The sequence below is a fragment of the Sitophilus oryzae genome, unplaced genomic scaffold (assembly GCF_002938485.1).
Source record: "Sitophilus oryzae breed Bouriz unplaced genomic scaffold, Soryzae_2.0 scaffold_379_pilon_pilon, whole genome shotgun sequence".
NCBI lineage: Eukaryota > Metazoa > Arthropoda > Insecta > Coleoptera > Curculionidae > Sitophilus > Sitophilus oryzae.
Window position 1 is genome coordinate 855595 of NW_022146950.1, and position 26528 is coordinate 882122.

Consider the following 26528-nt stretch of genomic DNA (forward strand, 5'->3'; position numbering starts at 1 on the left):
AGTTATCGTGTTATTTAGATTAGAGGTTTAGCAATGTGCAAGTTTTCTCTTAAAATTTTTTCATCTTTCTATCTTTTCTAGTTCACGAGATCCCTGAACCCTGCTTTCTTAACATAGGACACCATGCATTATACAGGGTGTCCCAAAAATAAGTGCAAGTATTTTAAAGACTGGTAGATCTCATTAAAAGAAACATATTTTCTCTTTATTGTTTTTTAAATAAGTCCAAAATAAGCGAGTTATTTTTCTTTGAAAATTTCCAGAAAAATGATTTTTTGCTAAAATTTTGAGAACCACTGGATCTTTTCTGAATTTTCTTTCTTCTAAATTTAATCTAATACCACCTAATGAAATTATGTTTTTTGGTGCCCGGTGGCGTAGAGATACAGGCTCTCGTCTACCAATCTCAAGGTGTGGGTTCGATTCCCACACCCGGCATTCCATCAGCCGACTATTTTTATTAAAATAAAAATAGTTTGGGTACCTAGGTCGACTCAGCCTTAAATGAGTACTTGGGATTCACAATCCTGAGGTAATAATAGGCGGTTGAAGCGTAGTGCTAGCCACATTACCTTCCTTGTATACCGAACGGCTCTAGTACTGTACCTTGCTACTCCCAAGGCGTTAAACGCTATATACGGGAGCTATTATTATATTATGTTTTTTAACTAAAAACTAAAAAAATTTCAAAAAAAATTCTTTCGCGAAAAAAACCTCATAGGTGTGTTGAACTATACTACCAGTTAAAATACTTGCACTTATTTCTGGGACACCCTGGATATATTGCGCAAACAGATCAAAAATTGCAGTGTGAAATTCCATTGGCATTTCCTATTAAAACAACATGGTTTTAGGTCTAGGTTTTTAAAATCGAAAAATATTTGTTTGTAGATAAAAACTGTAGCAAATAGTTTAAAAATAACCACGAAAACACGCCAGTGGCGACCTTTTATCACAACAGAAGAATTCTCTAATGGTCTAGTTTGATATTCGATCGGTTTTTAATGTCAGTTTAATTTTTTTCCAATTTACAACAAAACAACATCTATCAATTGCGAAAACAATTTGTTTCAAGTTAAATAAACAACGGAAAAAGTTGTTTCGCCATTAGCAACAAAATCAATTAAAAATGTATCAACCCAATTTAATTTTGCGAAGGAGCAAAAGTTAATAAACTTTAATTAACACTGGATAATTGACAAAATTAATCCATATTTTAACTGAAAAAATCATAGATAATAAAAGCACATCTTTTTTTTCAGAAATTGCATTTCTGTTATTCCATCCTGTTAATTATGGCACAAGCTCAACAGTACTGCCTGAGGTGGAACAACCATCGATCAAATTTGCTCACTGTCTTCGATGAACTGCTTCAAAACGAGTCGTTCACCGATGTGACGTTAGCTTGTGATGGAGGCAGTCCTATTAAATGCCACAGGATGGTCCTTGCTGCTTGTTCTCCATATTTTCAAGTAAATAGACAATACCTATATATATATATATATATATATATATATATATATATATATATATATATATATATATATATATATATATATATATATATATATATATATATATATATATATATATATATATAATTCATATCAAATAAACTTTTAGTCACGTGATAAAGCTTGACCGGCATGCGCAGCGTTGCCACTTTTACATATTTTCTTTTAATCAAAATATTTTAGGAAACAAAAATAAATTAATTATAAATATATAAACAGTTATTATTTACATAAACAAAACTCACCTCCTGAACAGCATTTAAGGGACATAAAAGGTCATTACGATTGCGGCGAGTTTTTACGGCTATTAAGCTATCTTGTATACTTCGCACTAAAAGAGGTTCTAAAAAGAACAATGTTCGACTGCAAGGTCTGCTAGTAAAAACATTTAAGCTTAAAGTATCAGCAGCACAATTCATTTAAACGAAGCACTCGTAATACAAAACTATAAAGTGTCAAAATGATTGACAATGTCAGGAAATAAATAAATAAATGTGGCAACCATAGATAAATGAAACAAGTTTCGATTAGAAAGTGCCCACATAGGGACAATGTAGACACTATTTGGCGCTATTCTTGCAACGGTCGCGACCCAAAGCTTTTGATAATTTCGGATCGGTTCGGCTTTTTCCGGAATTATGTCGCCAAATTTTATTTATTCAAATTTATTATTATTTTCTTTTAATTTTATAAATAAAATACAGTGTGTTGCACACAAAAAACTTTATTTTATATAAGGACATGTATGTGAAATACCTATAAAACATTGGAAACCGACGTTATGCCACGATCCAAGATGGGTTTTTTTGCAGTTCACAGTTCACAACACAGTTTTTTAGTTTATAATACCACTTTTTCACAATTATCACGGGTTTGAGTAAGTAAAATTTAAATAAAACTCACAAAATAGCAATAATTACTTTGAGAATGGACGCTTTAAACACTTTTCGGTATTTTTTCAATTGGGGCTGTTTAAATTTTGAAAGATTTTATAATTTTTTGAAGATTCTGACTTTGACAAGAGAAAATTATTTCTGTTATTGTTTGCGGCTGTTTTTAGCAACCTCTATAGCAGCGTCAGATCGCGTACAATGGTCGCGACCTAAAACAATTATATATTTTGACGCTTTCCAATCTAAATTTATCTCTTTTATCTATGATGGCAACTTGACATTTTTTATAGCAGAGCTACCACCTGAATTCCCAGCGAGAAATTACGTAACTAAAAGTTTAACTGGGTATCGACTATATAATTTACTATATTACTAATTTCTGTTCGATATTCTAGAACCTGTTCATAGATTTGCCATGTAAACATCCTGTAGTAGTATTGAAGGACGTAAAATACAGTGAGATCAAGGCCATCTTAGAATATATGTATAGAGGAGAAGTAAACGTTGCTCAAGACCAACTGGCAGCGCTTTTAAAAGTTGCCGAAGCTCTAAAAGTTAAAGGCTTAGTAGAGGAAAACAGGTAAAATTATGAACCTTACACAACGTAACACACAATCAAAAATAAAAAATGTCTATACCTATGTGGCGAATTCATCTCCCCAAAAAAATCCTTTATGGGTATTTCGCCACTGCACTGCAAGAAAATCTACAAAATAAAATAGTTATTTTTCTAACACTTCTAACACTATAACACTTCTGCGTTAAACCTAAACGGACACTGCTTGCCAGAAGTTATGTTTACAGTTATACAAATTTGCCTAACAAAGAAAAAAATGCTTAACGTTTCGGAAAGTTTATATCTCTTTCCGTCGTCGGAAGCAAAAAAAATACAAAGAATAAAGAAAAAACTATTTAAAATATTTAAATTCAACTATTCGAGAACACTTTACTTTTTTAAAACAGATACGTCTACAAGAAATCGTTGACGTTCTGTTAAAATGACATTATATCAAGTTAAAATCTTTGGTTAAACTTCAAAATTAACAATTACTACCTGATAACAATTACTTAATAAGGTAAAACCAAACCCAAATAACTTTCTGTATGATTGTTTTTAAATTTTACGTATGTTATGTTTATTTATGTTATGTTCTTTAAAATCAAAGAAGCGATTGCCATATTGCGATTGGTTTCTTGTAGACGTATCTGTTTTAAAAAAGTAAAGTGTTCTCGAATAGTTGAATTTAAATATTTTAAATAGTTTTTTTCTTTATTCTTTGTATTTTTTGTTGCTTCTGACGACGGAAAGAGATAAACTTTCCGAGACGCTAAGCATTTTTTTCTTTGTTAGGCAAATTTGTATAACTGTAAACATAATTTCTGACAAGCACTGTCCGTTTAGGTTTAACCATAGTTTAACGCAGAAGTGTTTGGTTTGGTTTGTAACTATATAAAATAACTATTTCATTTTGTAGATTTTCTTGCAGTGCAGTGGCGAAATACCCATAAAGGATTTTTTTTAAAAACAATCAAAAATGTCATTTTTAGGTCATGTAAGAATCCGAAAGATGAACCACCGACTGCAGTGAATCATTCACCATCGATTTCTACCTCAAATAGCATCATACAAAATCCCGTTCACAGTAGTAGTCATAATTCACCACCCCATTCCACAAATTCAATGTACAGAAATCCTTACAGCTCCTATGACAGAAAACCACAAGAACACAATCATTCGAGAATGAATTTACCTATATGGGCTGTACCTGGTTTACCTCTACCACCTCATACTGCATCGGTAATTTTTACTTATTTTATACATGATTTTGAATATGTAATCAATTGTAGCGTTTACTGATAGGTTCCAAGCCAAACGCATCCTCACGCAGCTGCAACCGCAGCAGCAGCAATGCTGAACAGCGCCTATGAAGCTGTTAGCTCGGATATGTCGCCGCTGAAAAGGAAGAAGCTGAGCAGTTTACTGATGCAGAGAGATACCCCGATCTTGAGGACGGTACTTGGCCAAGGGCAGGCAGATTCGTCACAACCTGTCAGTTTAGTTTGCCATCCCGATAGCGCCGATCAGTCTTCAAACGACGAGAGAATTATTAAGGTATGTTCCACGCAAAATTTAAAGATTTTTGTATTTTATAAGTATCTATCTTCCTCCTCTCTTCATTCGTCAGATTGATGAATTAATGAGTTAGTTTTACAAGTTGATATAATTTTGTCTAGCGACTTCTCAGAGTAACCATTCTGAAGCAAATCCGGTTTTAGTGACGAAACATCACTTAATGTTGAATTAAATAATATTAAAACAGATTTGCTTGAGAATGGTTAAGTCTCTATATAAAATTATATCAAATTAAAAAACTGACTCATTGGTTCATCGACATGAGGAGGATGCTCTCTCTCTCTCTTACTCACTTGCACGACTATTCCATACGTAAAATGAACGTCAGAAAAGATCAGGCCAATGACTATAAAGAATACAAGGACATATAACACCCGAGACCAAATTGTTACCATGGCCCCAAACAGTGCCGTGGCCATATATAACTTAGCTGCTTGAAGGGATATTTATATTTTTGATGTTTTGACTACACCTAGGCGTAGGCGGTAATTAATTACGAAAAAAACGTATTAAAATGTTAACAAAAGGTACAGTACGTCTGTCCGTTCTGTGGCTACGGGGTATCCGTGAGAGGGGAAACGATATTCTCTCGATGTTTTTCGTAAAAAATTAGACGAGGCGTCCCATCAATAAAAATTCGACAAATTTGCAATAGCCAATAAAACAAGTGGGCGGAGCGATTTGCGGTGACGTACTCGTCAAGTCGACGTATAAAATATATTGCTGTCTATTTAAATGTTTTTTGTCCGCATTCCTTTCATAGACACAGATCGAGCAGACGAACTGTACAGAACTAGTATCGACGTATAGCACATATCAAGTACGTATAGTATCGGAAAAATAATTACCAAATTCAATAAGAAAACGCTAAAAAGGTGGAGTGGACTGTTTATTTACTTATGAAACGCAACTCCTGGCTCTTTCTTATCATTGCGGCCTTTACACTTGAAAGCTGAACACATGCACCATTGTAATAAAGTTTATGCAAAGTTCAGTACACACAACAAATTATTAAAAATCGCTAAAATTTTCGCTGTTGACGAGGTGGTGACTCATCCGTAGGCTAAAAAATGATGGTGTCTAACGTCATAAATTCTGCTGCAGCCCGTATATGGGCGTTACATGCCCTTGAATTCTTTAGTCACTGGATAGCCAAAGCCAATAGCCAATAGCCAAAAAGTATATAATTAAAACTTCAAATCTGGATCGACTCTAATGCTGGGTCCAGACCAAAGCAACAGAAAGTGAACAAGATTTTGAGACGAAACAGCAACAAAAATGAGAAATTCAGACAAGACAAATTTGAGACAAAGTGTCTATACCGCGTGCAACAAAGTTCAGTAGGTATATGCGAATCAGTTTTATTAATCATGTGGCCTTTCCACCAGAATGAAGATAAAGATATATTACTAGCAGCCGGTAGTGTTGTCTTTGACTCGCCATCCCATGTTGCAAAAAGAAATCCCAAATAATGTTTTTGTTTTTATGTCTCTCGTATACTATATAGCTATTAATATTTCTTATTTTCTTCATAACACCATCAACCGAGTTTATATTTAATGCTAAACAAATCTCCTCTAATGCATCAGCTTTCTTGTAACAATTTTTGTAGTCCCTTGTTTTTACCCTCCCATAATAATAAAATTTATTATTTTTTAGCATTAAATGCGCTCTATAAAGCTCTATTAGTTTGCAGGTACTTTCCGTGTTTCACTTTCTCTCTTCTGACATTTTTTTTATAAAGATTCACTTCACCATACACTAATACCATATATTAGCAGTACCAGCACTCCACAGTACTAAATTTGTATTAAAATTATGAAACTTGTCGTAAAATACACGACAAAACAGAGACTCTTTGAACTTTACCGACTCGAGACCGGACATTCAAAAGTCTCCGAATTTGGACACAAAACAAAAATGTCGCAGAAATGTATTGAATTTGTCGCTACTTTGTCGTAAAACATAAATGTTTCTGTCTTATTCCTGTTTCGTCTGCTTGGTCTGGACCCGGCTTAAAAAGCGTTCTAACAAAAACAAGGCCGGATTCTTTCAAACAAGAGAAAGAGTGCATCTACAAGGAACTTTGCGAGTGCGGTGAGTCGTATATTGGAGAGACTAAACGTCCTCTAAATGTAAGACTTAGCCAACACAAAAAACATGTACAAAAAGGTGAAACAATGAAATCAAGTATTGTGGACCATATTTGGTCAAAACAGCTCAATATAAAGTGGTCAGAAGCTTGGGTTGTCCACAGGGAACCATTGGAAAAAGCGTAAATTTAAAAAAGCTGTTTTTATAGCAAACAATAATTAATTACATATTTAGCAATCCTAGTACCGAAATATCTACGATATGGCAAACACTGATAAAACGCTCCAATGCAGGCATTCTAAGTGGACAACCTCACGGTCGACTGCACCCTTTTTTTTCTCAGTAATTCTTCTGACCAAAACGTTGTGTTAATCAAAATAAATAAAGACAATGTAAGTCCGAAATTCAATTAGTTTCAATATCTATCTTTTGCAGCATATGAAAAATGAACCATCCGAAGATGCACAGTCTCCTTACACAGAATTCACTGAACGAATCAACGACGAAGAAGAAAAATCAAAACTAGCCATTCCCTCTTCATCACCTCAATCGTTCAGTCACGACGGCAAAAGTACTATCGGCTCAGGTATAGCTACATACGTACCGGTCCAAAGACCTGAATATAAAAGATACAAACTATATACCAGAGACGATATCATGTCGGCCATCGAAGCAGTGAGAACGGGCATGTCAGCTTTACAAGCAGCAAGGAAATACAAGGTACCTTCCAGAACTCTTTACGACAAAGTGAAAAAGTTAGGTATAACAACGAGCAGACCGTTTAAGAGAGGCACCAACGGGAGTTCAGCCTGTTTCCCATATTCTACCGGTTCTCCTTACGGAGGATATCTGTCGGAAAACGATGAGAACATCAACAATAACTCCGCTCTCCTCGAAGCGAGTACCTTCCTTCAACATGCCTTGGATAGCCGAGGGGGAGAGGAACGAGAAGCTCTGGCCACGATGGCCGCAGCTGCCGCAGCTCATGCAGTGGCGTCGGGCCATTCCACCAGTCCTAACAACTTCGGACAGGCCAGGAGTCCTAGTCCGAGTATACTGAAGTATATGAGGCACAGTAGCCTGACTCCTTCACCTGCAGCACCTAGTGAACACCAGCACAGCGATCAAACCAACGGCAGTTCGGAAAGAGACAGGGACGAGGAAGAGGACCAAGTGGAAGATTTATCTATCCATAGAAAACACGAGGCTATGGAATCGCGCGTGATCATGCCGCCGATGAATCAAATGTCTGCCATAATTAAAAAGGAGGACCTTCTTGTCGACACGATTAAGGAAGAGATGCGACGAGAGATGAGAGTTGATAGTGAAGCAGATTAGAGGTTACGTAGAAAGATATTCAACCGTGCAATATAAAAAATCTGTGGTTGATAACCCGTACTCACTTTTTAGTAGGTTTAGATTATATATACACATGCAAAAGAAATAGATTTAAAAGTTAAACTAGCTTTAAGACATCGATGATGTTCGTATGCGACTGAGTGCCTGTTTCTTGTAGTACATAAAAATGTAAGAGTTTGCACAGTATGGGGACCAAAATTCACTGTTTTGCTACAATAGTTCCTTCTATGGGAAAACCGTAACTCATAAGACTGATAGATTATATATTTCCTTTTTATGTTATGAGACTGACACTATAAGTAGGACAAAAAGCAAGGGGTAGGAAAATGGGTCTGCATACTTTGCCGAATAGTTAGTTTTTAGTGTTTGACGCGAACCGGTGTTAATTTGTTATTAATCTTCTAAAGATGTAAATAATTTTTATATATTATATGTACTTGGAAAAAGTATATATAGTGCGCAAAGAGTTGTTTGAAAATAGTTATAATTGGGGAGCTTTAAAAGTATCTACAATATTTTGTTAAGCCTTTTTTTGTGTGAAAATGTATAAACTATTAATATTGCTGAAAGGACTTTAGCCTAATTTACGATATGATACAACCGCGATAAAGTTGTATATTAAATAAAAACCTTCGACTAAAAATTTTTAAAATAATTTTGTCGATCAATGTGATTGAAATTCATGTTTGGAAGCTAAAGATAGGGTTTTGGGTTTTAGTTGTAATTTTATAAGAAATAATTTCTAAATGTTTTTTAGAATACTTATACATTTTTTTATTGATCAAAATTCAAAACTACGGCCTGAATATAAAAATCGCATACTTAGTATGTATTTGCTCAGAAGTGCTCATTTTTCAAAAGTAAACTTACTAATAGACGTAATAAGTATATTATGGTCTACAGTACGTCCCCGGATTGTGTTTGCTAGAGGAGTTTTAGAGAAAATTAAAAAAAAGCATGAAAATGTTCTATGTCCTAAAAATCACAACGCCTTTCTATGTTAATATAATTTCGTTTTCATTCTTTGATAGATTATTATTGATAGAATTTTAATTAACGTCATATTTTTTGCTGTTTTAAAATGTTAAGGAGGAAAAAAAATTATTTAGTTCAATGCTACGGAGGTGATAATAGTTATCGGAAAATATATGATAACTTTAACAACATCAAAAAATATAACATCAATCAAAATTAATTATAACGATCTATCAATGAATGAAATCGAAATTATATTACCATAGAAACGCCTTTTGATTTTTCGGGTTTTCAAAAAAATCAATTTTGTTTTCATGTTTTTTTTTAAATTTCTATAAAACGGTATGAAAATTTGAAAAAATATAAACGAGATAAACCATTTTAGAAGAAGCAAAAATTTTTATTATGCATTTTTCTCAAAATGTCAGTAATAATTTTTTTCTCTCTCCTCTTGTAAAGACAATCTGGGGACATACTGTATAATAGATCAATAATAATTTGAAAATATTGTTTAAAAATTATACAAAATATTACAATCTTCATGTATTTTGCCTCTCATTCGTTTAAAATAATAATTGAATATGAAAATAAAATAAAATATTAACATGAGAAAAAATATTTTTCACATAAATATTAAAAAATAATACAAAATATACGTAAATTTACTGTTACCAATTCAAACAAAAAGTGCAATGCATTTTTGCCATATTTTTTTAATTTAAAAAATACCTTATGAATAATAGTACCCTATATACTTTAAAAAGAAAGAATAGTTAAATATACATTCTACGTTTAATTGTCATAGACAGGGTAAAGAGATTTAAAACTTTCATATATTTTATTCTGCTTGATAGAGAATGTCTACTGGACTAGTATATAGATTATATTATGTAAGACTGATATTACTTTGTTGTTTGACTTGTTATTTCACATTTATGTTATTGTAATGTCTATATACCGGGTGCGTCTCAAAAGTGACTCACCCCTATAACTTTTTTTATATTTTCAGATAAAAAACGAGATTTTGTATGTTAGTATATGACATAAATTAGGATTTATTGATGTATTCAATTGTTTTAGGTCACTTCCTGTTTCACCGGAAATGACTACAACTTTTGATTTTTGAATGGCATCCTCGGTATATTTCTATTTTATTGGATAGAAAATGACACTCTGAATAGAATGTCATATGATATGTTAACTTTTGACGTTTTGGTTTATTTGAAATTGTAACATGTGGTTCATAAACGACAATTTGACTCAAAATCAAAATACCAACTGTGTGTGGTACCAAATTATTCGTAAAAAATGCTTTTTCCAAATATGCTAATGAGCCACCCTTGTTCTATTTAAAAAAATTGAGATATAATTAAAAATATGATTTGGGCATCTTCGGCCAGGATAAGACACGATAAAAACATTAGACGATCAAATCTATTTTTCCAAGGCTCCTTGATTAAAAATTACTGTTTTTAACACAGCCATGGCTCTCTAGATTGATATTTAAAATACGATTTTTTCGGAAAAGTTGACATATTATTATATATGTCATTCAAAGTGTCATTTTCTATCGAATAAATTAAAAAAATATAGAGGCTGCCATTTAAACAGAAGTTCTACTCATTTCCGGTGAAACAGGAAGTGACTAAAAACAATTGAATACGTCAATCAACCCTAATTTATTTCATATATTAACATTCCAAATCTCGTTCTGTAATCTGAAAAAATAAGAAAGTTATAGGGGTGAGCCACTTTCGAGATGCACCCGGTATATGTACTGAAAAGGATGTGCGTATATAGAAAATATTTTAAGAACAACTATATTTTGAGACAAATTAAATTAAATAATTCATATTAATTTTATTTATTGCGTATGAAACGCATATGAAAATAGTTTTGTTTCAAATCTTTTGATACAGCGGGAATTGTGGACCAAAATACTATTTAAATTATATCTATTTACAATTGAAATTGTATATTTCATACTGTGTGTGCCTTTCCAACAATTTAACACTATATTGTGTAATTACTCTACAGTATATCCATTGCCACGATGCACCAAACACAAAGAAGATGCCTTATTTGTTTGTGCATCTTGGCGATGAATAAACTATAGCAATATTTTTTTTAAATAATACCTGGAAGATCTATATTATGTTGACATTCCAATAGATGTATTAATGTTATCGAAAAAAACACGATTTGACTGCAATTGAATTTTTACTAAAAAGAGATAAGTACCTAAGTGTAGCACTCACCTTTTTTCAATTACTAAACAGGAAGTAATGTTTTGCCATTTAAGTTAAGACTGATTATACCTATTATTTGTTATAATTATTGTTGTCAAGTATTTTTTAGAGTTTGTTATAATTTTACTTTGTACTAATTTGTGCAGATCTCCCTCAGACTAATAACCGTTTATACATATATCTATATATATACAGGGTGTCCAAGAAATAACTGCAAGTATTTTAAGGGGTGGTAGATCTCGAAAAAAGAAACATATTTTCTCTTTATCATTTTTCAAATAAGTCCAAAATAACAGAGTTACTTTACTTTGAAAATTTCTAAAAAAAAATATTTTTTGCTAAAATTTTGAGAACCACTGGATCTTTTCTGGGTTTTCTTTCTTGTAAATGTAATTTACTACCTATGTTGCCATATTATCAAGAAATTATGTTTTTTTTAACTAAAAACTAAAAAAAATTAAAAAATTTCACATTTTGAAAAAAAAATGTTCGCGAAAAAAACCTCCGAGGCTTGTTTCTGGGGTTGAACTATGCCACCAGTTAAAATACTTTGCACTTATTTCTGAGACACCCTGTATATTGGGTGATTCATGGCGATGGCACGTTATAGACATTTATGGAAAACCCGTGATAGAAATCTTTTTTGAAAATTTAAATTTTTACTTAAAGACTAAAATATGTTCAGCGTTACAATGTTGCCGCATCGTTTGAAACTTGGTAGCATCTTTCTTATTTTAAGTGGAACGCCCGGTATATTATTACATTTTTGGAAACTACTTTCTACTCTTTCTTTTTTTAAGATCATGTTTTTGTCAGTTTTTTATCTCAAAAAATGGTTTGATTAATATAATAGAAAAAATATCAGATATGAAAGTAGTTTCGAATAATGTAAAAATATACCTGGTGTGACATTTAAAATAACAAAGATAACCTACCACTTTTAGTATGAAGTATAATAGTAAGAAATAATTTAGACAGAACAAACAAGCACCCTTTATGCAAAAATCCAAATTTAAAAAAAATATTCCGTCACTGGTTCTCCATAAACTTCTACGTACCATGGCCGTGTAATCACCCTGTATATTATATATTTTTGGGGGATAAACTCATATTATCCCTTTATCTATCTACCTCATTATTTTTTTAATTAGATTATCTTCGTGTTGTACATATCAGATTTTTTATATTAGTTTATATAGAGATAGTATACCGTAAAATAAAATTATTTCTTAAAAATGTGTTGATTTCTAAATTTGAATAAATTAATAGCGTATGATGGAAAAAACATAAATAATTGAATTTAAAGTCTACTCTGTCATAAAACTTTCTGGACATAATAATTTTATCAAGAATAAACATTACTGTTGCTAAAAAAAATTCAAAGGTTATTTATATTTTTTTCATCCTACCCTCAATATACAAATTGTTTATGAGTGTTTATGCACTACCTATGCACAAGTATGTAGAGAGACCATTTTACTATTAGCGAAATAAAATAAGACGGTATATTTTAACTTATATGCTTTTCTTTCATTTTGGAACCCCATTCAATGCTGTGGTCCAACCAATACCTTAATTTTAAAAGGGAATTCCACGACGACCGCATCATAAATAACCGGTATAATACCAGGAATATACCAGTATTTATCAGGAATATATCTACAGAGATGGGCAAACACCCGGTATATCGAAATTTGGGTAAATACCCGATATGTTTCATCGGGTATATACCCAATGAGTAAATACAGAGCACATTGAATTTGGGTAAATGTTCTATAATAAATTTTAAAAACAATCTTCGTTAAATTATAGGACAGTCAGGGGCGGATACAGGAATTTATTTTAGGGGGGGGCCAAAATGAAAAGCAATGTAGAATATGTTTTTTAGGGCGCCATTTTTAACCCAAAAGCCTAATATTTTACACAATTCATAGACTTTAGGGGGGGGGGCCGGGCCCCATGGGCCCTCCCCCTGTATCCGCCACTGAGAACAGTGTCCCCAACGTCTACTGTTAAATGCATATTATTATTGTTTATATGGTATAATATACAGTAAGAAACGCTCTTTTAAACAAGCCGTCGCCCGTTGAATTCCGATATAACCCGGTCAGGAGTTATTAATATTTAAATAAAAACAGATATAACCTTCCCCCACCGCTTTATTTTAGGCAAAATTCTTTAAACAAAAAAAAATCCAGGCAAAATTTTGTAAAAATCCATTTTACCCCATTTTCTTATCGATGTACTTAAACGGCCGTTAAACGGTAGCATACTAAAATACCGTTAATAGATATTGTTACGTCGCCGTTCATGTCGGCGGAAAGTAATGCCTAGCCTTAAGCTTTCTGCAAGAGCACCTGTGGGTCAGTGGCTGAGGCTATCGCTTCGTATGTATATATATATACATATACGCTTAACAATAATGTTGCGCTCTTACACACCTCTACTCCCACCCATATACCCCTCAATGGCATGACCCCAACGTATATAGATATAGTATTAAATAAAAATATTACTCAATATATCCAACTATCCACAAAAAATGAACTTAACTCCGATCATCTTCCGGTATTTTTCTCAATATCAAGTAATATTAACACACAAAACTATACCAACCTAGCATGGACATACAATAATACCAACTGGGATCAATATAAAAATCTTATCAATCAAAATCTTCAAATAAATAATAATATAAGCACAGCGCAGGACATCAATAGAGAGGTGGAGCGTTTTACTGACTTAATTCAAAACGCTCGAGCTTCATTGGTAAGAAAGTGCTATCAGGCCTAGAGAACACGTCTTACCTGAAGAAATAACGGACCTAATCAAAGCGCGGAACAACCTAAGAAAAATATGGCAAAGACATAGACGACCACAAGATAGAGAGCAATTCAATTTATTGTCCGGACAGATTACTCTAAAAATAGCTCAACACAAAAATACTATCTCTAAATATAAGAGACAACTCTCTATGGAAAATGACAAAAATACTGACTAAAACATTTCGGACTATTCCGACATTGGAAGACAATAACATAGAAGCTTTTGACGACAAACAGAAATCCGAGATGTTCGCTAAGCAGTTTGCAACAGTTCACACTCCACGACCAAGTACAACTAACGAACAGCGAGATATTGATGAATGCATTACTAATCTACCTAGATCGGAAATGGATGAACAAGCAAAACGCGACACATATATATCACATAAAAACTTAAAAATGGCAATCAGGAGCTTTTCAAACAATAAAGCGCCTGGTCCAGATGGTATTAGCTACCTACTTCTTAAAAAATTGCCGAGAAAAGCACAAGTGCAGTTGCTGTATTTGATTAATGCTATTGTCCGAATCCAATACTTTCCAATTGCCTGGAAAGAAGCAATAGTAATACCAATATATAAAGTAGGAAAAGATGCAACGAAACCAGGAAGCTACAGGCCTATAGCATTATTGAATACAATGGCAAAAGTATCTGAAAAACTTATATTACACGAACTAACAAAACACGCAGAAAATAACAAAACATTGCCTAGTGAACAATTCGGTTTCAGACGCGGACACAACACCACTCTACTTGCTGCAAGAATGATACACGATGCACAGACGGGATTCCAGCGACAGCAGTCTACTCTAGCCTTATTTCTGGATGTGGAGAAGGCCTTCGATGCTGTCTGGCATGAGGTCTTCTTTACAAGCTCCTCTTTATACATAATTATCCCCTACATATTGTAAATCTAATAAAATCCTATCTCCAAGGTCGTTACTTCCGAGTGAGGGTGGGCAATTCTCTGTCTTCTCAAAAACTTATACGCGCTGGTGTCCCACAGGGCACAGTAATCGCACCACTACTATACTCTTTATATACCGCTGACATTCCTCGATATCCAAATACAAACTTTGGACAATACGCGGATGACACTGTTTTATATGCTTCCTCTTACTACGTGAATATTGCCAATAAACAACTGAAGTATCACCTATTGAGACTATTGCCTTATTTCGAAAAGTGGAAAATAAAGATCAATTCTACAAAAACGGAACAATTACTTCTTACACAGAAAATTAGTAACGTAACTGTCCATGAACCATTAAAAATTGATGGTACAGCTATTCAGCCAAAATCCTGTGTCAAGTATCTTGGTATTAAAATTGACAAGCGGCTGTCATTCGTATCAAATACGACCTATAGGATACAACAGACTTACGCAGCATTACAGAAATTGTATTCTTTACTGTCACCTAGATCGCATATGACGGTAGATAATAAAATATTGCTTTATAAAACTATACTCAGGCCTACCCTAACATACGCATGCCCAGTATGGATTAAGATCTCAAATAAACAAAGACTGCGACTACAACGGTTACAAAATAAGACACTAAGGAAAATCACCGGATATGACAGATATACTCGTATAGCACATTTACATGAAAATACTGGATTAGAGACAATAAACGAATTTATCGACACAATAGGACAAAAATTTTACAAGACGCAAATTTATAATTCGCCCCTAACATCAAATATAACGCAACAAAGGCAGCACAATGTGATAAATATGAAACATTTGCCGATATACTCACGGCTACCTATATATAATGAGTAATGTTCTAACTCAGAGCATAAATTAAATAACTATAGACGCTGACCACAAAGACACACAAAACGTAACATCAATTAACTCCTAAGATTCAGACTACTCTCAACCGTGTACATAAAATATGTACATCAGTTGCAGAATAGACTGAGGACTACTACATCACAACTAAACATACAAACAAACAATAAAATTACCGAAAACTTACTAGATATTACGAAGGTTTTTTAAGAGTTTTTTCCTCCGATTCTACGGATCTGATTTAAGTAACCAACATACTTATTAAAGTAAAGCACGTCGGCATTGCCTCTATACTCCCAATTCATGTGTGAGCAAAAGCGGAACATGCAGTCCTCGCCCGGTCAATAAAAGAGCTACCTAGGGCAAACACCGGTCCCCCTGTTCACAGGGTTCGCTTAGGTGGTTGAGTGCTTCGTCAGAAGAACAACATACCATCTTATCATGTTATTTTATTTATTGTATATATTGTATATAGCACCTTTTTATTGTATTTAAGGAGACATTCTCAATAAATGCTTTGAAACTTGAAACTTGCTTCGTATGCGAATGGTCCGGGTTCAAATCTCACGCTGAGGCTTTTTTATATTTTTTTTTGCTTATAGCGTGATCTTATTGCATTGGATTCACTCTTTTTATTGGGATTGGTTTAGTTATTTGGCGGATTGGTTAGCGTGGTTATTTGGAGGGTGATCTTATTAGGAGGGTGGTTATTTGGAGGGTAATCTTATATAGGAAGCGTGATCTTATTGCATTGGATTCACTCTTTTTATTTGGATTGGTTTAGTTATTTAGCGGGTTGGTTAGCGTGGTTATTTGGAGGGTGTTAATTCATTGGTTAGTTGGTTATTTGGTGGTTGGTTGATTTTTACTAATTTATATTTGTTTTTTATATTTTTTATCAGTGTCGAGCTTAGTTGCGTTTTTTAAGTTGGTTATTTGGAGGTATGGATAGCGTTGGTTAGTCCTTATAAAATTTCTATATTTCATAAAGCCGTCAAGTGCGTCACATCAACGACGTCATACCTATTAATGGCATTTTAGTAAGCTACCGTTTAACGGCAGTTTAAGTACAGCCTTTTCTTACTTAGTTTTCTTATTTGCGATAGCAGTTGCGCCCTCTAGCGGCCATTCAACAAACTTGAATTTAATTTCCAGCAATTTCTCAGGGCCTCTTTAGTTATAATTTTTTTTCCCAGGTTCTACTGCTGATACTTTTCGAGATACAGCCGAGATCTATTCTTAGTGGGACACCTTGTATATATAATTTCAGAAAAATGATTATCAAATTCAATAATACAACTCTAAAAAGTTGAAGGGCACTGTTTATTTACCTATAAAACGTAACTCCTGGTTCTTTCTTATCGTTGCGGCTGTTACACTCGAAAGCTGAACAAATCACCATTGTAATAAAGTTTATACCAATTTCACTACACACAACAAACTATTAAAAATTGCTAAAATCGTCACTGATGACAAATCCATTGTCTCCAAAAAATGGCGTCTAACAACACAAATTTCTGCTTCAGCTCGTATATGGACGTTACGTCTCCTTGTATTCTTTAGTCATTGGTCAGATTCATTCAACCAAAAATCGAGTTTAAGCCGGAGTCTCATGCATCCGAAATCCGATGACACGACGATCCGACGGTGCTCCTATTGGTCGAAATATTTTGACAACAATTTTTATCCGATAATTTTAACTAATCATCCGACGTCGTATAAAGTTAAATTTTGTTTAACTTTTGTACGATATCGTGTGTTTTTTAACCTCACTGTTTTTGAAAACATTTGTTTTTAAAAACAAGTTTAGTGGGAAGTGGGCAATTTCGGGATATTTGGCGAGGAAGTTATTTTTATAAGTGTTTCTCTAATAAAACATGACATGAATCTCTATTCAGCGCAGCAGAAAGATGTTAAAACTGTCAAATTTCGGAACGAACTTTCGGATGTATGTGACAGGCTTTTTTTATTTCACACGATAACTTCAAATTTCGGATGTCGTACCATCGGATTTCGGATGCATGAGACTCCGGCTTTATTCGGATCACTTTCCGAACGCATTGACTCGTTGTGAAATCACTTTTCGAACGTCTGGATTAGTAATCCTATCAATCCGATCAATCAGATCACAGTTTCCGAAAAACCCCATAAGGGGATTAAAAGGATTGATAGGATTACTAATCCAGACGATTGATCCAGACGTTCGAAAAGTGATCTCAAAACGAGTCAATGCGTTCGGAAAGTGATCCGAATAACTCGATTTTTGCCATATGTTGTGATCCGTTAGTATATTTTGTGGTTGTGATCCTACTAACCCTCCTAACGAGGTGGGTAGAAGTCAAGAACACTTAACTATGGAGGCTAGAAGGAGGAGGCGAATCGAACGCAAAAATTATGGGCCCAGTTTTTGAGATCTAAATGAAGTTCAAAAATCGCCGTTAGGGGCGCATGTGATCCGACAGATTGAGAAATACACAGCTTCTTATGGCAAGAATTACTATTTTGTTATAAATTATAGAGTTCAGTTAATATTTGGGCATATTTTTACCAGATTTAGCTTTTAGAAACGTGTTTTTTCTAATTGAACAATGTGCGTGGCTAAAATTGTGAATACAAAACCTGAAATTTGAGTTCGAAAAGTAAGTTAGAAGTTAGGTTATATCAGATGCCGGTTTTAGATATTCTTTTTCTAAGTTATTATAAAATTGTTTCATTATATGGTTCTTTTTAGTGCATACACGACCGAAGAAAAATATAAGCTGCTAAAATAAATCTTCCCTATAACTGTTGTACAAAAAAGATAGAATTTTCAGCAACAAATATCACCAGTTCAATCTTTGATTTGATTATCTAATTGTTTCTTGATGACAAATGCGAATTAAATAGTTTATGGTGTGATTGTGTTAGTGATTTATTAATAGTTTTTCATAAAAACATTTGAAATTGATATGTTTACAAGCAGTTCAGTGTGATATCATTTTAATAAACATTAAAAACTTTCGTAACAGAAACTGAATCACGAAAATTAAAAGTATTTTATCAGGAATAACTTCAATGGAAAGTGAAGATGAACACTACTGTTGCACCCTTTGATCAGTGTTATCTATCTCATAGCTTTTTATAGCTGAAACCAGAAAATAGGTACATTAAGCTGAAATGTTTCCCGTGTCCAATAGTGTTTTTTCTTTAGATTTTCTGAATTTAAGTTTTAATGTCATTAGCAAAATTTTGCAAATTGTCACTGTTTCGTAGACAATTAAATTCAAGATGTATTATATTCAATGTCACCTAATAATTGTAAAGGTAAATTTTTGTAAATAAAATATTAATGAATAAATAATGAACTCAATTTATTTTAAAAGAGTTGTAAATATGTATATACCCTGACTTATTTCATCATATATTTATTTATTTAGCAATATTAATACTTTACAACTTTTGTTTTTAACTGACTAATTCCACTAAATTTAATAAATAAAATATACAGTATATAAATTTAATATACAATTTAGCACCTATACCAAAAAAATATAACAGGAGCAAGTTATATCAAGAACACAAAGAATTATAATTTAAAAATATGCATTCTAAATAAATACCTGGCTACAATATACCTACATATTAATTTAAAGAGCTTATTCATAAAAACTAGTCTAAATGATTTATATAACAATCAAAAGTCCTTCAACCACTGTAGATTATTTTTCAATTTAAATGAAGCATCTCGGGTATGTAAATTATCTTATATTAGAATACTATATTGCTTTGGCGTAAATTCACTTTCAATAGCACTGTTCAAATGGTGGTTAATACATATCAACAGGTAATTTTAGCCACCAGCTAGTAGGTAAATTATTTTTATTTTATAACAAGGCCTCCTAGGTTATGTTACGCAGATGTTGATTTTAGGCTATATTCTCTATTAATTTGAATTTAAAATTAATCTGTACACTGATAGTATATAATTTGAATGTTTTTCTTAAGATCTATCCATATTTTTTTAAATAAATAGTTATACCACTTACATTAGGACCTTTGAAAAGGCTTGGGTTTCTTTCACCCCGTTCTTTATTTGCCTTTTTTCCACTGTAAGTCCCACTTATACTGCCAGATACGAAGCAAGATCTATTATATAGCGTTTTTTTAATCACACTCATTGTTACATTGCTAATAGTTCAATAAAATAACTATAAATTTAAAAAAAAACTAGTAAAAACACAGTTAAATCGTATTCTAACAATGCAAATGATCAATCTAACCCGCTTACAGTGCCTCTGGTGTCAAACCGAGAAACTTGCTTTAAAGTAGGGACAGAAATTTCAAATATGCCCATTGTCGATTCGCCTCCTCCTTCTAGCCTCCATACACTTAACCTAATAGGACTGCTCATTCAGCCAAAAGTGTCCGCCAGGTGCATGCGAAAACTACTCGCTTTGTGACGTCATTGTAGCCCTTGTCATGGTTATTAGCTTAATCTAAGGCTTTAAATTAAGGAAGGAGCATATCAAAAATCTTAGATACACCGCGATGGGCCTCAAATATGGCCGACTTAAATTCCGGTTTATCAGTGTCGTTCTAATTTTATTTAAAAAATGTAAAACTATGTTGTAGGGTAGACGCGGGGTAGACTCAATAATTTGTTGTTTTATTTTACGTTGTGAATAAATGTTGGTAGTTATTAAAATTGTTATAAAAATATATAATTCTAATAAAAATAGATAAGTTATAATAAGTATTTATTATCAGCAACATCCGATACGCTACTGAAGCAGGTAAGTCAAATTAACGTATCTACATTCTTTGACATCTAATCTTTGACAAGTAATAAATAAAAGCTAAAATGCAAGAAAAATATATAATTTAGTTAATTTAAGTGATCGAATTTCATAAATGATCGGTTTACTACACGTATGTATATTATATAGTCACTTAATAGCGAAAAGTTGTTCCATTATTACACTCAATTTTTGCACAACCAACTATTTTAGAGTCTTTTTCGATAAATCGCGATAGTGTCACTGTTAATTTAAGTTCTGCCACAATTTCCATCTAGATTTACTACCTTTATACAACTATCAGTAGTAGAATAAATAATAAATAACATAAAATAAGTTCCGTAAAGACTGACAAATCCACAAAATTTCAAATTAAATTCAAATGTGTCAAATGAATCGTCAAACAGAACTGTCAAGGATCCCCACCCTAGAGCTTTTTATGGTGGCTTTTTCCGCCCACCATGCATGAATACATGGTATGGAGTCATTATGCTCCTTCCTTTAAAGGCAGATCGAACGCAAAAATTATGGGCCCAGTTTTTTGAGATCTAAATGAAGTTCGAAAATCGCCGTTAGGGGCGCTTGTGATGATTGGGATACTAGAAATACACAGCTTCTTATGGCAAGAATAACTATTTTGTTATAAATTATAGAGCCAAGTTAATATTTGGGCATATTTTTACCAGAGTTAGCTTTTAGAAACGTGGTTTTTCTAATTGAGCAATGTGCGTGGCTAAAATTGTGAATACAAAACCTTAAATTTGAGTTTGAAAAGTTAGTTAGGTTATATTAGATGCCGGTTTAATATATCCTTTTCCTAAGTTGATATTATAAAAATGTTTTATTATGTGGTTCTTTTTAGTGCATACACGACCGAAGAAACATATAAGCTGCTAAAATAAATCTTCCCTAGAACTGTTGTACAAAAAAGATAGAAGTTCCAGCAACAAATTTATCACCAGTTCAACCTTTGATTTGATGTAAACAGTAATTGTTTCTTGATGAGAAATGCGAATGAAATAGTTTATGGTGTGATTGTGTTAGTGTTTTATTAATAGTTTTGTTGATGCAGTTTAAAGGTTCATAGTTTTTCATTAAAACATTTGAAATTGACATGTTTACATGCAGTTTAGTGTGATACCATTTTAATAAACATTAAAATCTTTCGAACTAGTAGTGGTTTTATGGCGATTGACAGATTGAATAACGAAAATTAAGAGTATTTTATCAGGAATAACTTAATCATAAATGGAAACTGAAGACGAACGTTACCATTGCACCCTTTGATCGGTGTTATCTATTCCATAACTTTTTATAGCTGAAACTAGAGAGTAGGTATATTGAGCTGAAACGTTTCCTGTGTTCAATAGCGTTTTTTCTAGCGTTGAATTGTAAGTTTTAATGTCATTAGCAAAGTTTTGCAAATTGTCACTGTTTCGTAGACAATTAAATTCAAGATATATTATATTCAATGTCACCTAATAATTGTAAAGGTTTTTCTATTGATATTCACTTTATTAATATAAGGTAGGTTTGTAAATAAAATATTAATGAATAAATAATGTACTCAGTTTATTTCAAAAGCACAAAAATACAGAGTTGTGAATATGTATATACGCTGACTTATTTCATCATATAAATATTTATTTAGCAATATTAATACATTACAACTTTTGTTTCTATTAACTAATTCCACTAAATTTAATAAATAAAATATACAATATATAAATTTAATATACAATTTAGCACTTAGATATTAAATATCTATATGTACTATGCCAAAAAATAAAACAGGAACATCATATTATATCAAGAACACAAAAAATTACAATTTAAAAAAAATGCATTCTAAAAAAATACCTAGCTACAATATACCTACATATTAATTTAAAGAGCTTATTCATATTCATAAAAACTATTCTAAATGGTTTATATACACAATCAAAAGTATCAACCACAATACAATAATTTTCAAATTATTTCTTATTATTCCTCAATGAAAAAGCGTCTTGCGACGGCTAGTCAAAAATCTAAATAATTTTTATAATAATTTACAATCTGACATATGCAAATATGTCAGTAGTATCATAATTTTACTTTATGAAATTACTACATCTAGAACCGATTTTAAAAAATTGTACAAATTTTCACCCCTAATATAACCCTTTTAAGAGATAAATTTTCAAAAATCGACGTTCTTAGTAGATTCCTAGGACAGATTTTAAAAAGCTTTTACAGAAAATTTCGCCCCCTCAAGCGATAAATGTAGTTCACAAACAGCATCTTTGCTGCTAAGTGTCTTGTCTGATCTGGGTATCGCCTTTTGCCACTGCTGTAGCAAGCTAGGATCCTAATAAAAGATATATAATTGTTAAATAAAATAAAAAAAAAACATTTTTCACTATTAAAGCTGTTATTTTGAGAATACGATCTTGAAGTATAAATATTTAATATTCACTTTCAATAGCACTGTTCAAACTGTGGTTAATATAGGTACATGTCAACAGGTAATTTTAGCACCTAGTAAGTATTAAATTATTTTAATTTTATAACAAGGCCTCCTAGGTTATGTTATACACATGTTGATTTTAGGCTATATTTCCTATTAATTTGGTTTATAATTTAATCTGTACACTGACAGTATATAATTTTAATGTTTTTCTTAACATCTATCCATAATTTTTATAAATAAATAGTCATACTACTTACATTAGGAGCTTTGAAAAGGCTTGGGTTTCTTTCACCCCGTTCTTTATTTGCCTTGTTTTTATTGGGATTCCCACTTGTACAGCCAGGTACAAAGCAATTTCTACCACGACTCATTGTTGTACTGCTAAAAATTCAGTAAATTAACTATAAATTTTATTAAAAACACAATTAAATCGTATACTAACAATGAAAATGTAGTATCCCAGTCGATCGCAGTGCCTCTGCTGTCAAACCGAGGAAGCTGCTTAAAAGTGGGGACAGAAATTTCAAATTTGCCCATTGCCGATAAATCTCCTTTTTTAAGCCCTCCATAATACATGGATAGCATTATGCTCCTTCCTTTAATCTTCTTATTCAAAGATCTAAGGTTATTAGTCCTTATCCGGCAACCAATAATACACACACGTGCATTATTGGTTACCGAATGCAAAACGTTCATTATTTAGTTTATTTATTTAAACACCTTATAGGTATGCAGTATAGAAAATTAACTGTATAAATCGTATTAAATACTCGGATAATGCATTTTTAAGAACAGCAGTTCCCAGCATCACCTTTTGCAAGCATTCTTTTTAGAGTACTTCCATATTTTGCTTTAAAATAATTAATAAACAAAATCGTGGGCACTTAGTATGCACTTTGTCACAATCCACAATACAAAATGAACGTATTTATACACTCTATAGCTCTAAAAACTTTAAAGACACCTTTTTCACATTTAAAATTGACAAAATAATTAACTCAAAATTTCTCAGCTGTTATTTTTATAAGTTTACCATAGGCAACTAATAATACACACTATCATGACAAGGCCTCGAAGGTGTGGCAGACTTCCGAAGGTAGCTTTGAATAAGAAGACTAGGAAGGAGCTATGGAGGCTAGAAGGAGGAGGCGAATCGAACGCAAAAATTATGGGCCCAGTTTTTGAGATCTAAATGAAGTTCGAAAATCGCCGTTAGGGGCGCATGTGATCCGACAGATTGAGAAATACACAGCTTCTTATAGCAAGAATTACTATTTTGTTACAAATTATAGAGTTCAGTTAATATTTGGGCATATTTTTACCAAATTTAGGTTTTAGAAACGTGTTTTTTCTAATTGAACAACGTGCGTGGCTAAAATTGTGAATACAAAACCTTAAATTTGAGTTTGAAAAGTAAGTTAGAAGTTAGGTTATATCAGATGCCGGTTTTAGATATTCTTTTTCTAAGTTGTTATTATAAAATTATTTCATTATATGGTTCTTTTTAATGCATACACGACCGAAGAAGAATATAAGCTGCTAAAATAAATCTTCCCTATAACTGTTGTACAAAAAAGATAGAATTTCCAGCAACAAATATCACCAGTTCAACCTTTGATTTGATGTAAACAGTAATTGTTTCTTGATGACAAATGCGAATTAAATAGTTTATGGTGTGATTGTACGTAGAAGTGTTAGATTTAACAATCGGGAGTGCTGGTGTAATCAGTTACGTGAAACAATGGAGGGTCTCAACGGAACCCTCCCTATCAGATCACAGAATCATCGAGTTCAAATTAGGAGGAATCACACCCCAAACAGAAACTCGTAGGAATCCAAGAAAAACAGACTGGGACATATATAACTCCAATCTCGTAGACAACCTAAACCGTATAGATGCAAGTAGGGCCAGAAACCATCTGCATCTAGAATGGTACGCAAGGGAAGTCAGCGGTGCAATATTGGATGCATATGAATCTAGTTGCCCCGCAAGTAAAGGCATACAGAAAAGTAACAACAAGCCCTGGTGGAACAAAAAGTTGGCCAAACTTAGATCGGAGGTCCGACGACTTTTTAATAGAGCTAAATCCAGTGGCGAATGGCAGCTCTACAGCGAGAAATTAACTGAGTATAAGAAGGAGATAAGAAGGGCAAAGCAGTCTGACTTTAGATCCTTTTGCGAAAACATCACTTCTACTCCTGATGCAGCTAGATTACACAAAGCTATGGCCAAGAGTGGATCTATCCCCAACATGGCACTTAAGAAATCTGACGGAAGCTACACGGAGGGAGAGGAAGAGAGAGCAAATCTCCTACTTTATACACACTTTCCAGGTAGCATACCTATTGATACTCATGTAGCTCCCACTGAACCCCACAATCCTTGCAGGGAAGATTGGGAAGTGGCCAAGCTAATAATAACAGAACAAAAACTGAAATGGGCGATCGACACCTTAAAAGCAGCAGGAGTGGATGGGATCTTTCCTGCCCTTCTAAAGGAAGGTCAGCAAATAGCTACTCACCATCTACTAAGCATTACAAGAAGCAGTCTAGCGATGGGATATATACCAACCACATGGAGAAGAGCAAAAGTAATCTTCATACCCAAAATAGGCAAAACTGACTGGACAAATCCCAAGTCATTTAGGCCTATTTGTCTCACATCGTTCATACTAAAAACGCTGGAGAAAGTAGTTGACAACCATATTGGAGAAAATCATCTAAAGGTTAAACCACTGCATGATAGTCAGCATGCATATAGAACGGGCAGATCCACAGAAACTGCTCTGTACCAATTAACGGAGCTAATACAGACAAGTCTGGATAGCAAAGAAACAGCAATTTGTGCCTTCTTGGATATTGCGGGGGCGTTTGACAATATACCACATAAGGTGGTCAGGCGATCTCTAGAAACAAGAGGGGTGAACAGAACTATTATTCGCTGGTTTTGGGAAATGCTGTCAACACGAACAGCAGAGGCTCAGATGGGCACCAAAACTGTAGCTGTTAAAACAACGCAAGGAACTCCACAAGGTGGAGTAACCTCCCCTTTGCTGTGGAGCTTGGTAGTGGATGAACTACTAGACGAATTAACTCTAGCGGGAATACACTGCATTGGGTATGCAGATGACATAGTCATCATCGCTCGGGGGAAAAGGCACCCTGTGTAATATTATCCAAAGACGACTCCGTATCACTGAGAGATGGTGTAGGACTGTCGTGCTGAGTATCAACTCAGACAAAACCGCGATAGTGCCATTCACCAGAAAGCGAAGTCTGAAAAACTTGAAAAGAATTCAACTAGATGGAAAGGTAATACTGCCAACACAGGAAGTTAAATATCTGGGAATAACCCTGGACAGTAAACTCCTGTGGAACAGGCATATTAAGAACACTACCAGCAAAGCCATAAAGGCTCTCATGATATGCAGAAGACTGGCCGGAAATAGATGGGGCTGCTCC

At 33.3% G+C, this 26528-nt stretch overlaps 2 protein-coding genes and 1 long non-coding RNA gene across 4 annotated transcripts; 2 read left to right on the forward strand and 1 right to left on the reverse strand.

Annotated features, from left to right (window-relative positions):
• Positions 1 to 1271: 1271 nt before the first annotated feature.
• LOC115885301 (broad-complex core protein-like) lies at positions 1272 to 9013 on the forward strand. Its single transcript, XM_030904162.1, has 5 exons — positions 1272 to 1472; positions 2803 to 2987; positions 3956 to 4205; positions 4269 to 4520; positions 7071 to 9013. Exons 1-5 carry the CDS (start codon positions 1296 to 1298, stop codon positions 7971 to 7973), a joined length of 1767 nt encoding a protein of 588 aa, XP_030760022.1. The 5' UTR covers positions 1272 to 1295; the 3' UTR covers positions 7974 to 9013.
• A 12149-nt stretch (positions 9014 to 21162) lies between these two features.
• On the forward strand, positions 21163 to 22611 carry LOC115885275. Its single transcript, XR_004050705.1, has 2 exons — positions 21163 to 21388; positions 21477 to 22611. It is a non-coding gene; the product is annotated as an uncharacterized LOC115885275 (long non-coding RNA).
• Positions 22612 to 22708: 97 nt separating this feature from the next.
• On the reverse strand, positions 22709 to 23636 carry LOC115885276. Of its 2 annotated transcripts, none has more exons than XM_030904131.1 (3): positions 23509 to 23636; positions 23324 to 23444; positions 22709 to 22964 (listed from the first exon to the last, which is right to left on the reverse strand). In XM_030904131.1, exons 1-3 carry the CDS (start codon positions 23601 to 23603, stop codon positions 22836 to 22838), a joined length of 345 nt encoding a protein of 114 aa, XP_030759991.1. In that variant the 5' UTR covers positions 23604 to 23636; the 3' UTR covers positions 22709 to 22835. The 2 variants fall into 2 exon arrangements, with proteins under 2 accessions (XP_030759991.1, XP_030759989.1); XM_030904129.1 differs by having other exon boundaries at positions 23324 to 23447.
• Between the last annotated feature and the right edge of the window lie 2892 nt (positions 23637 to 26528).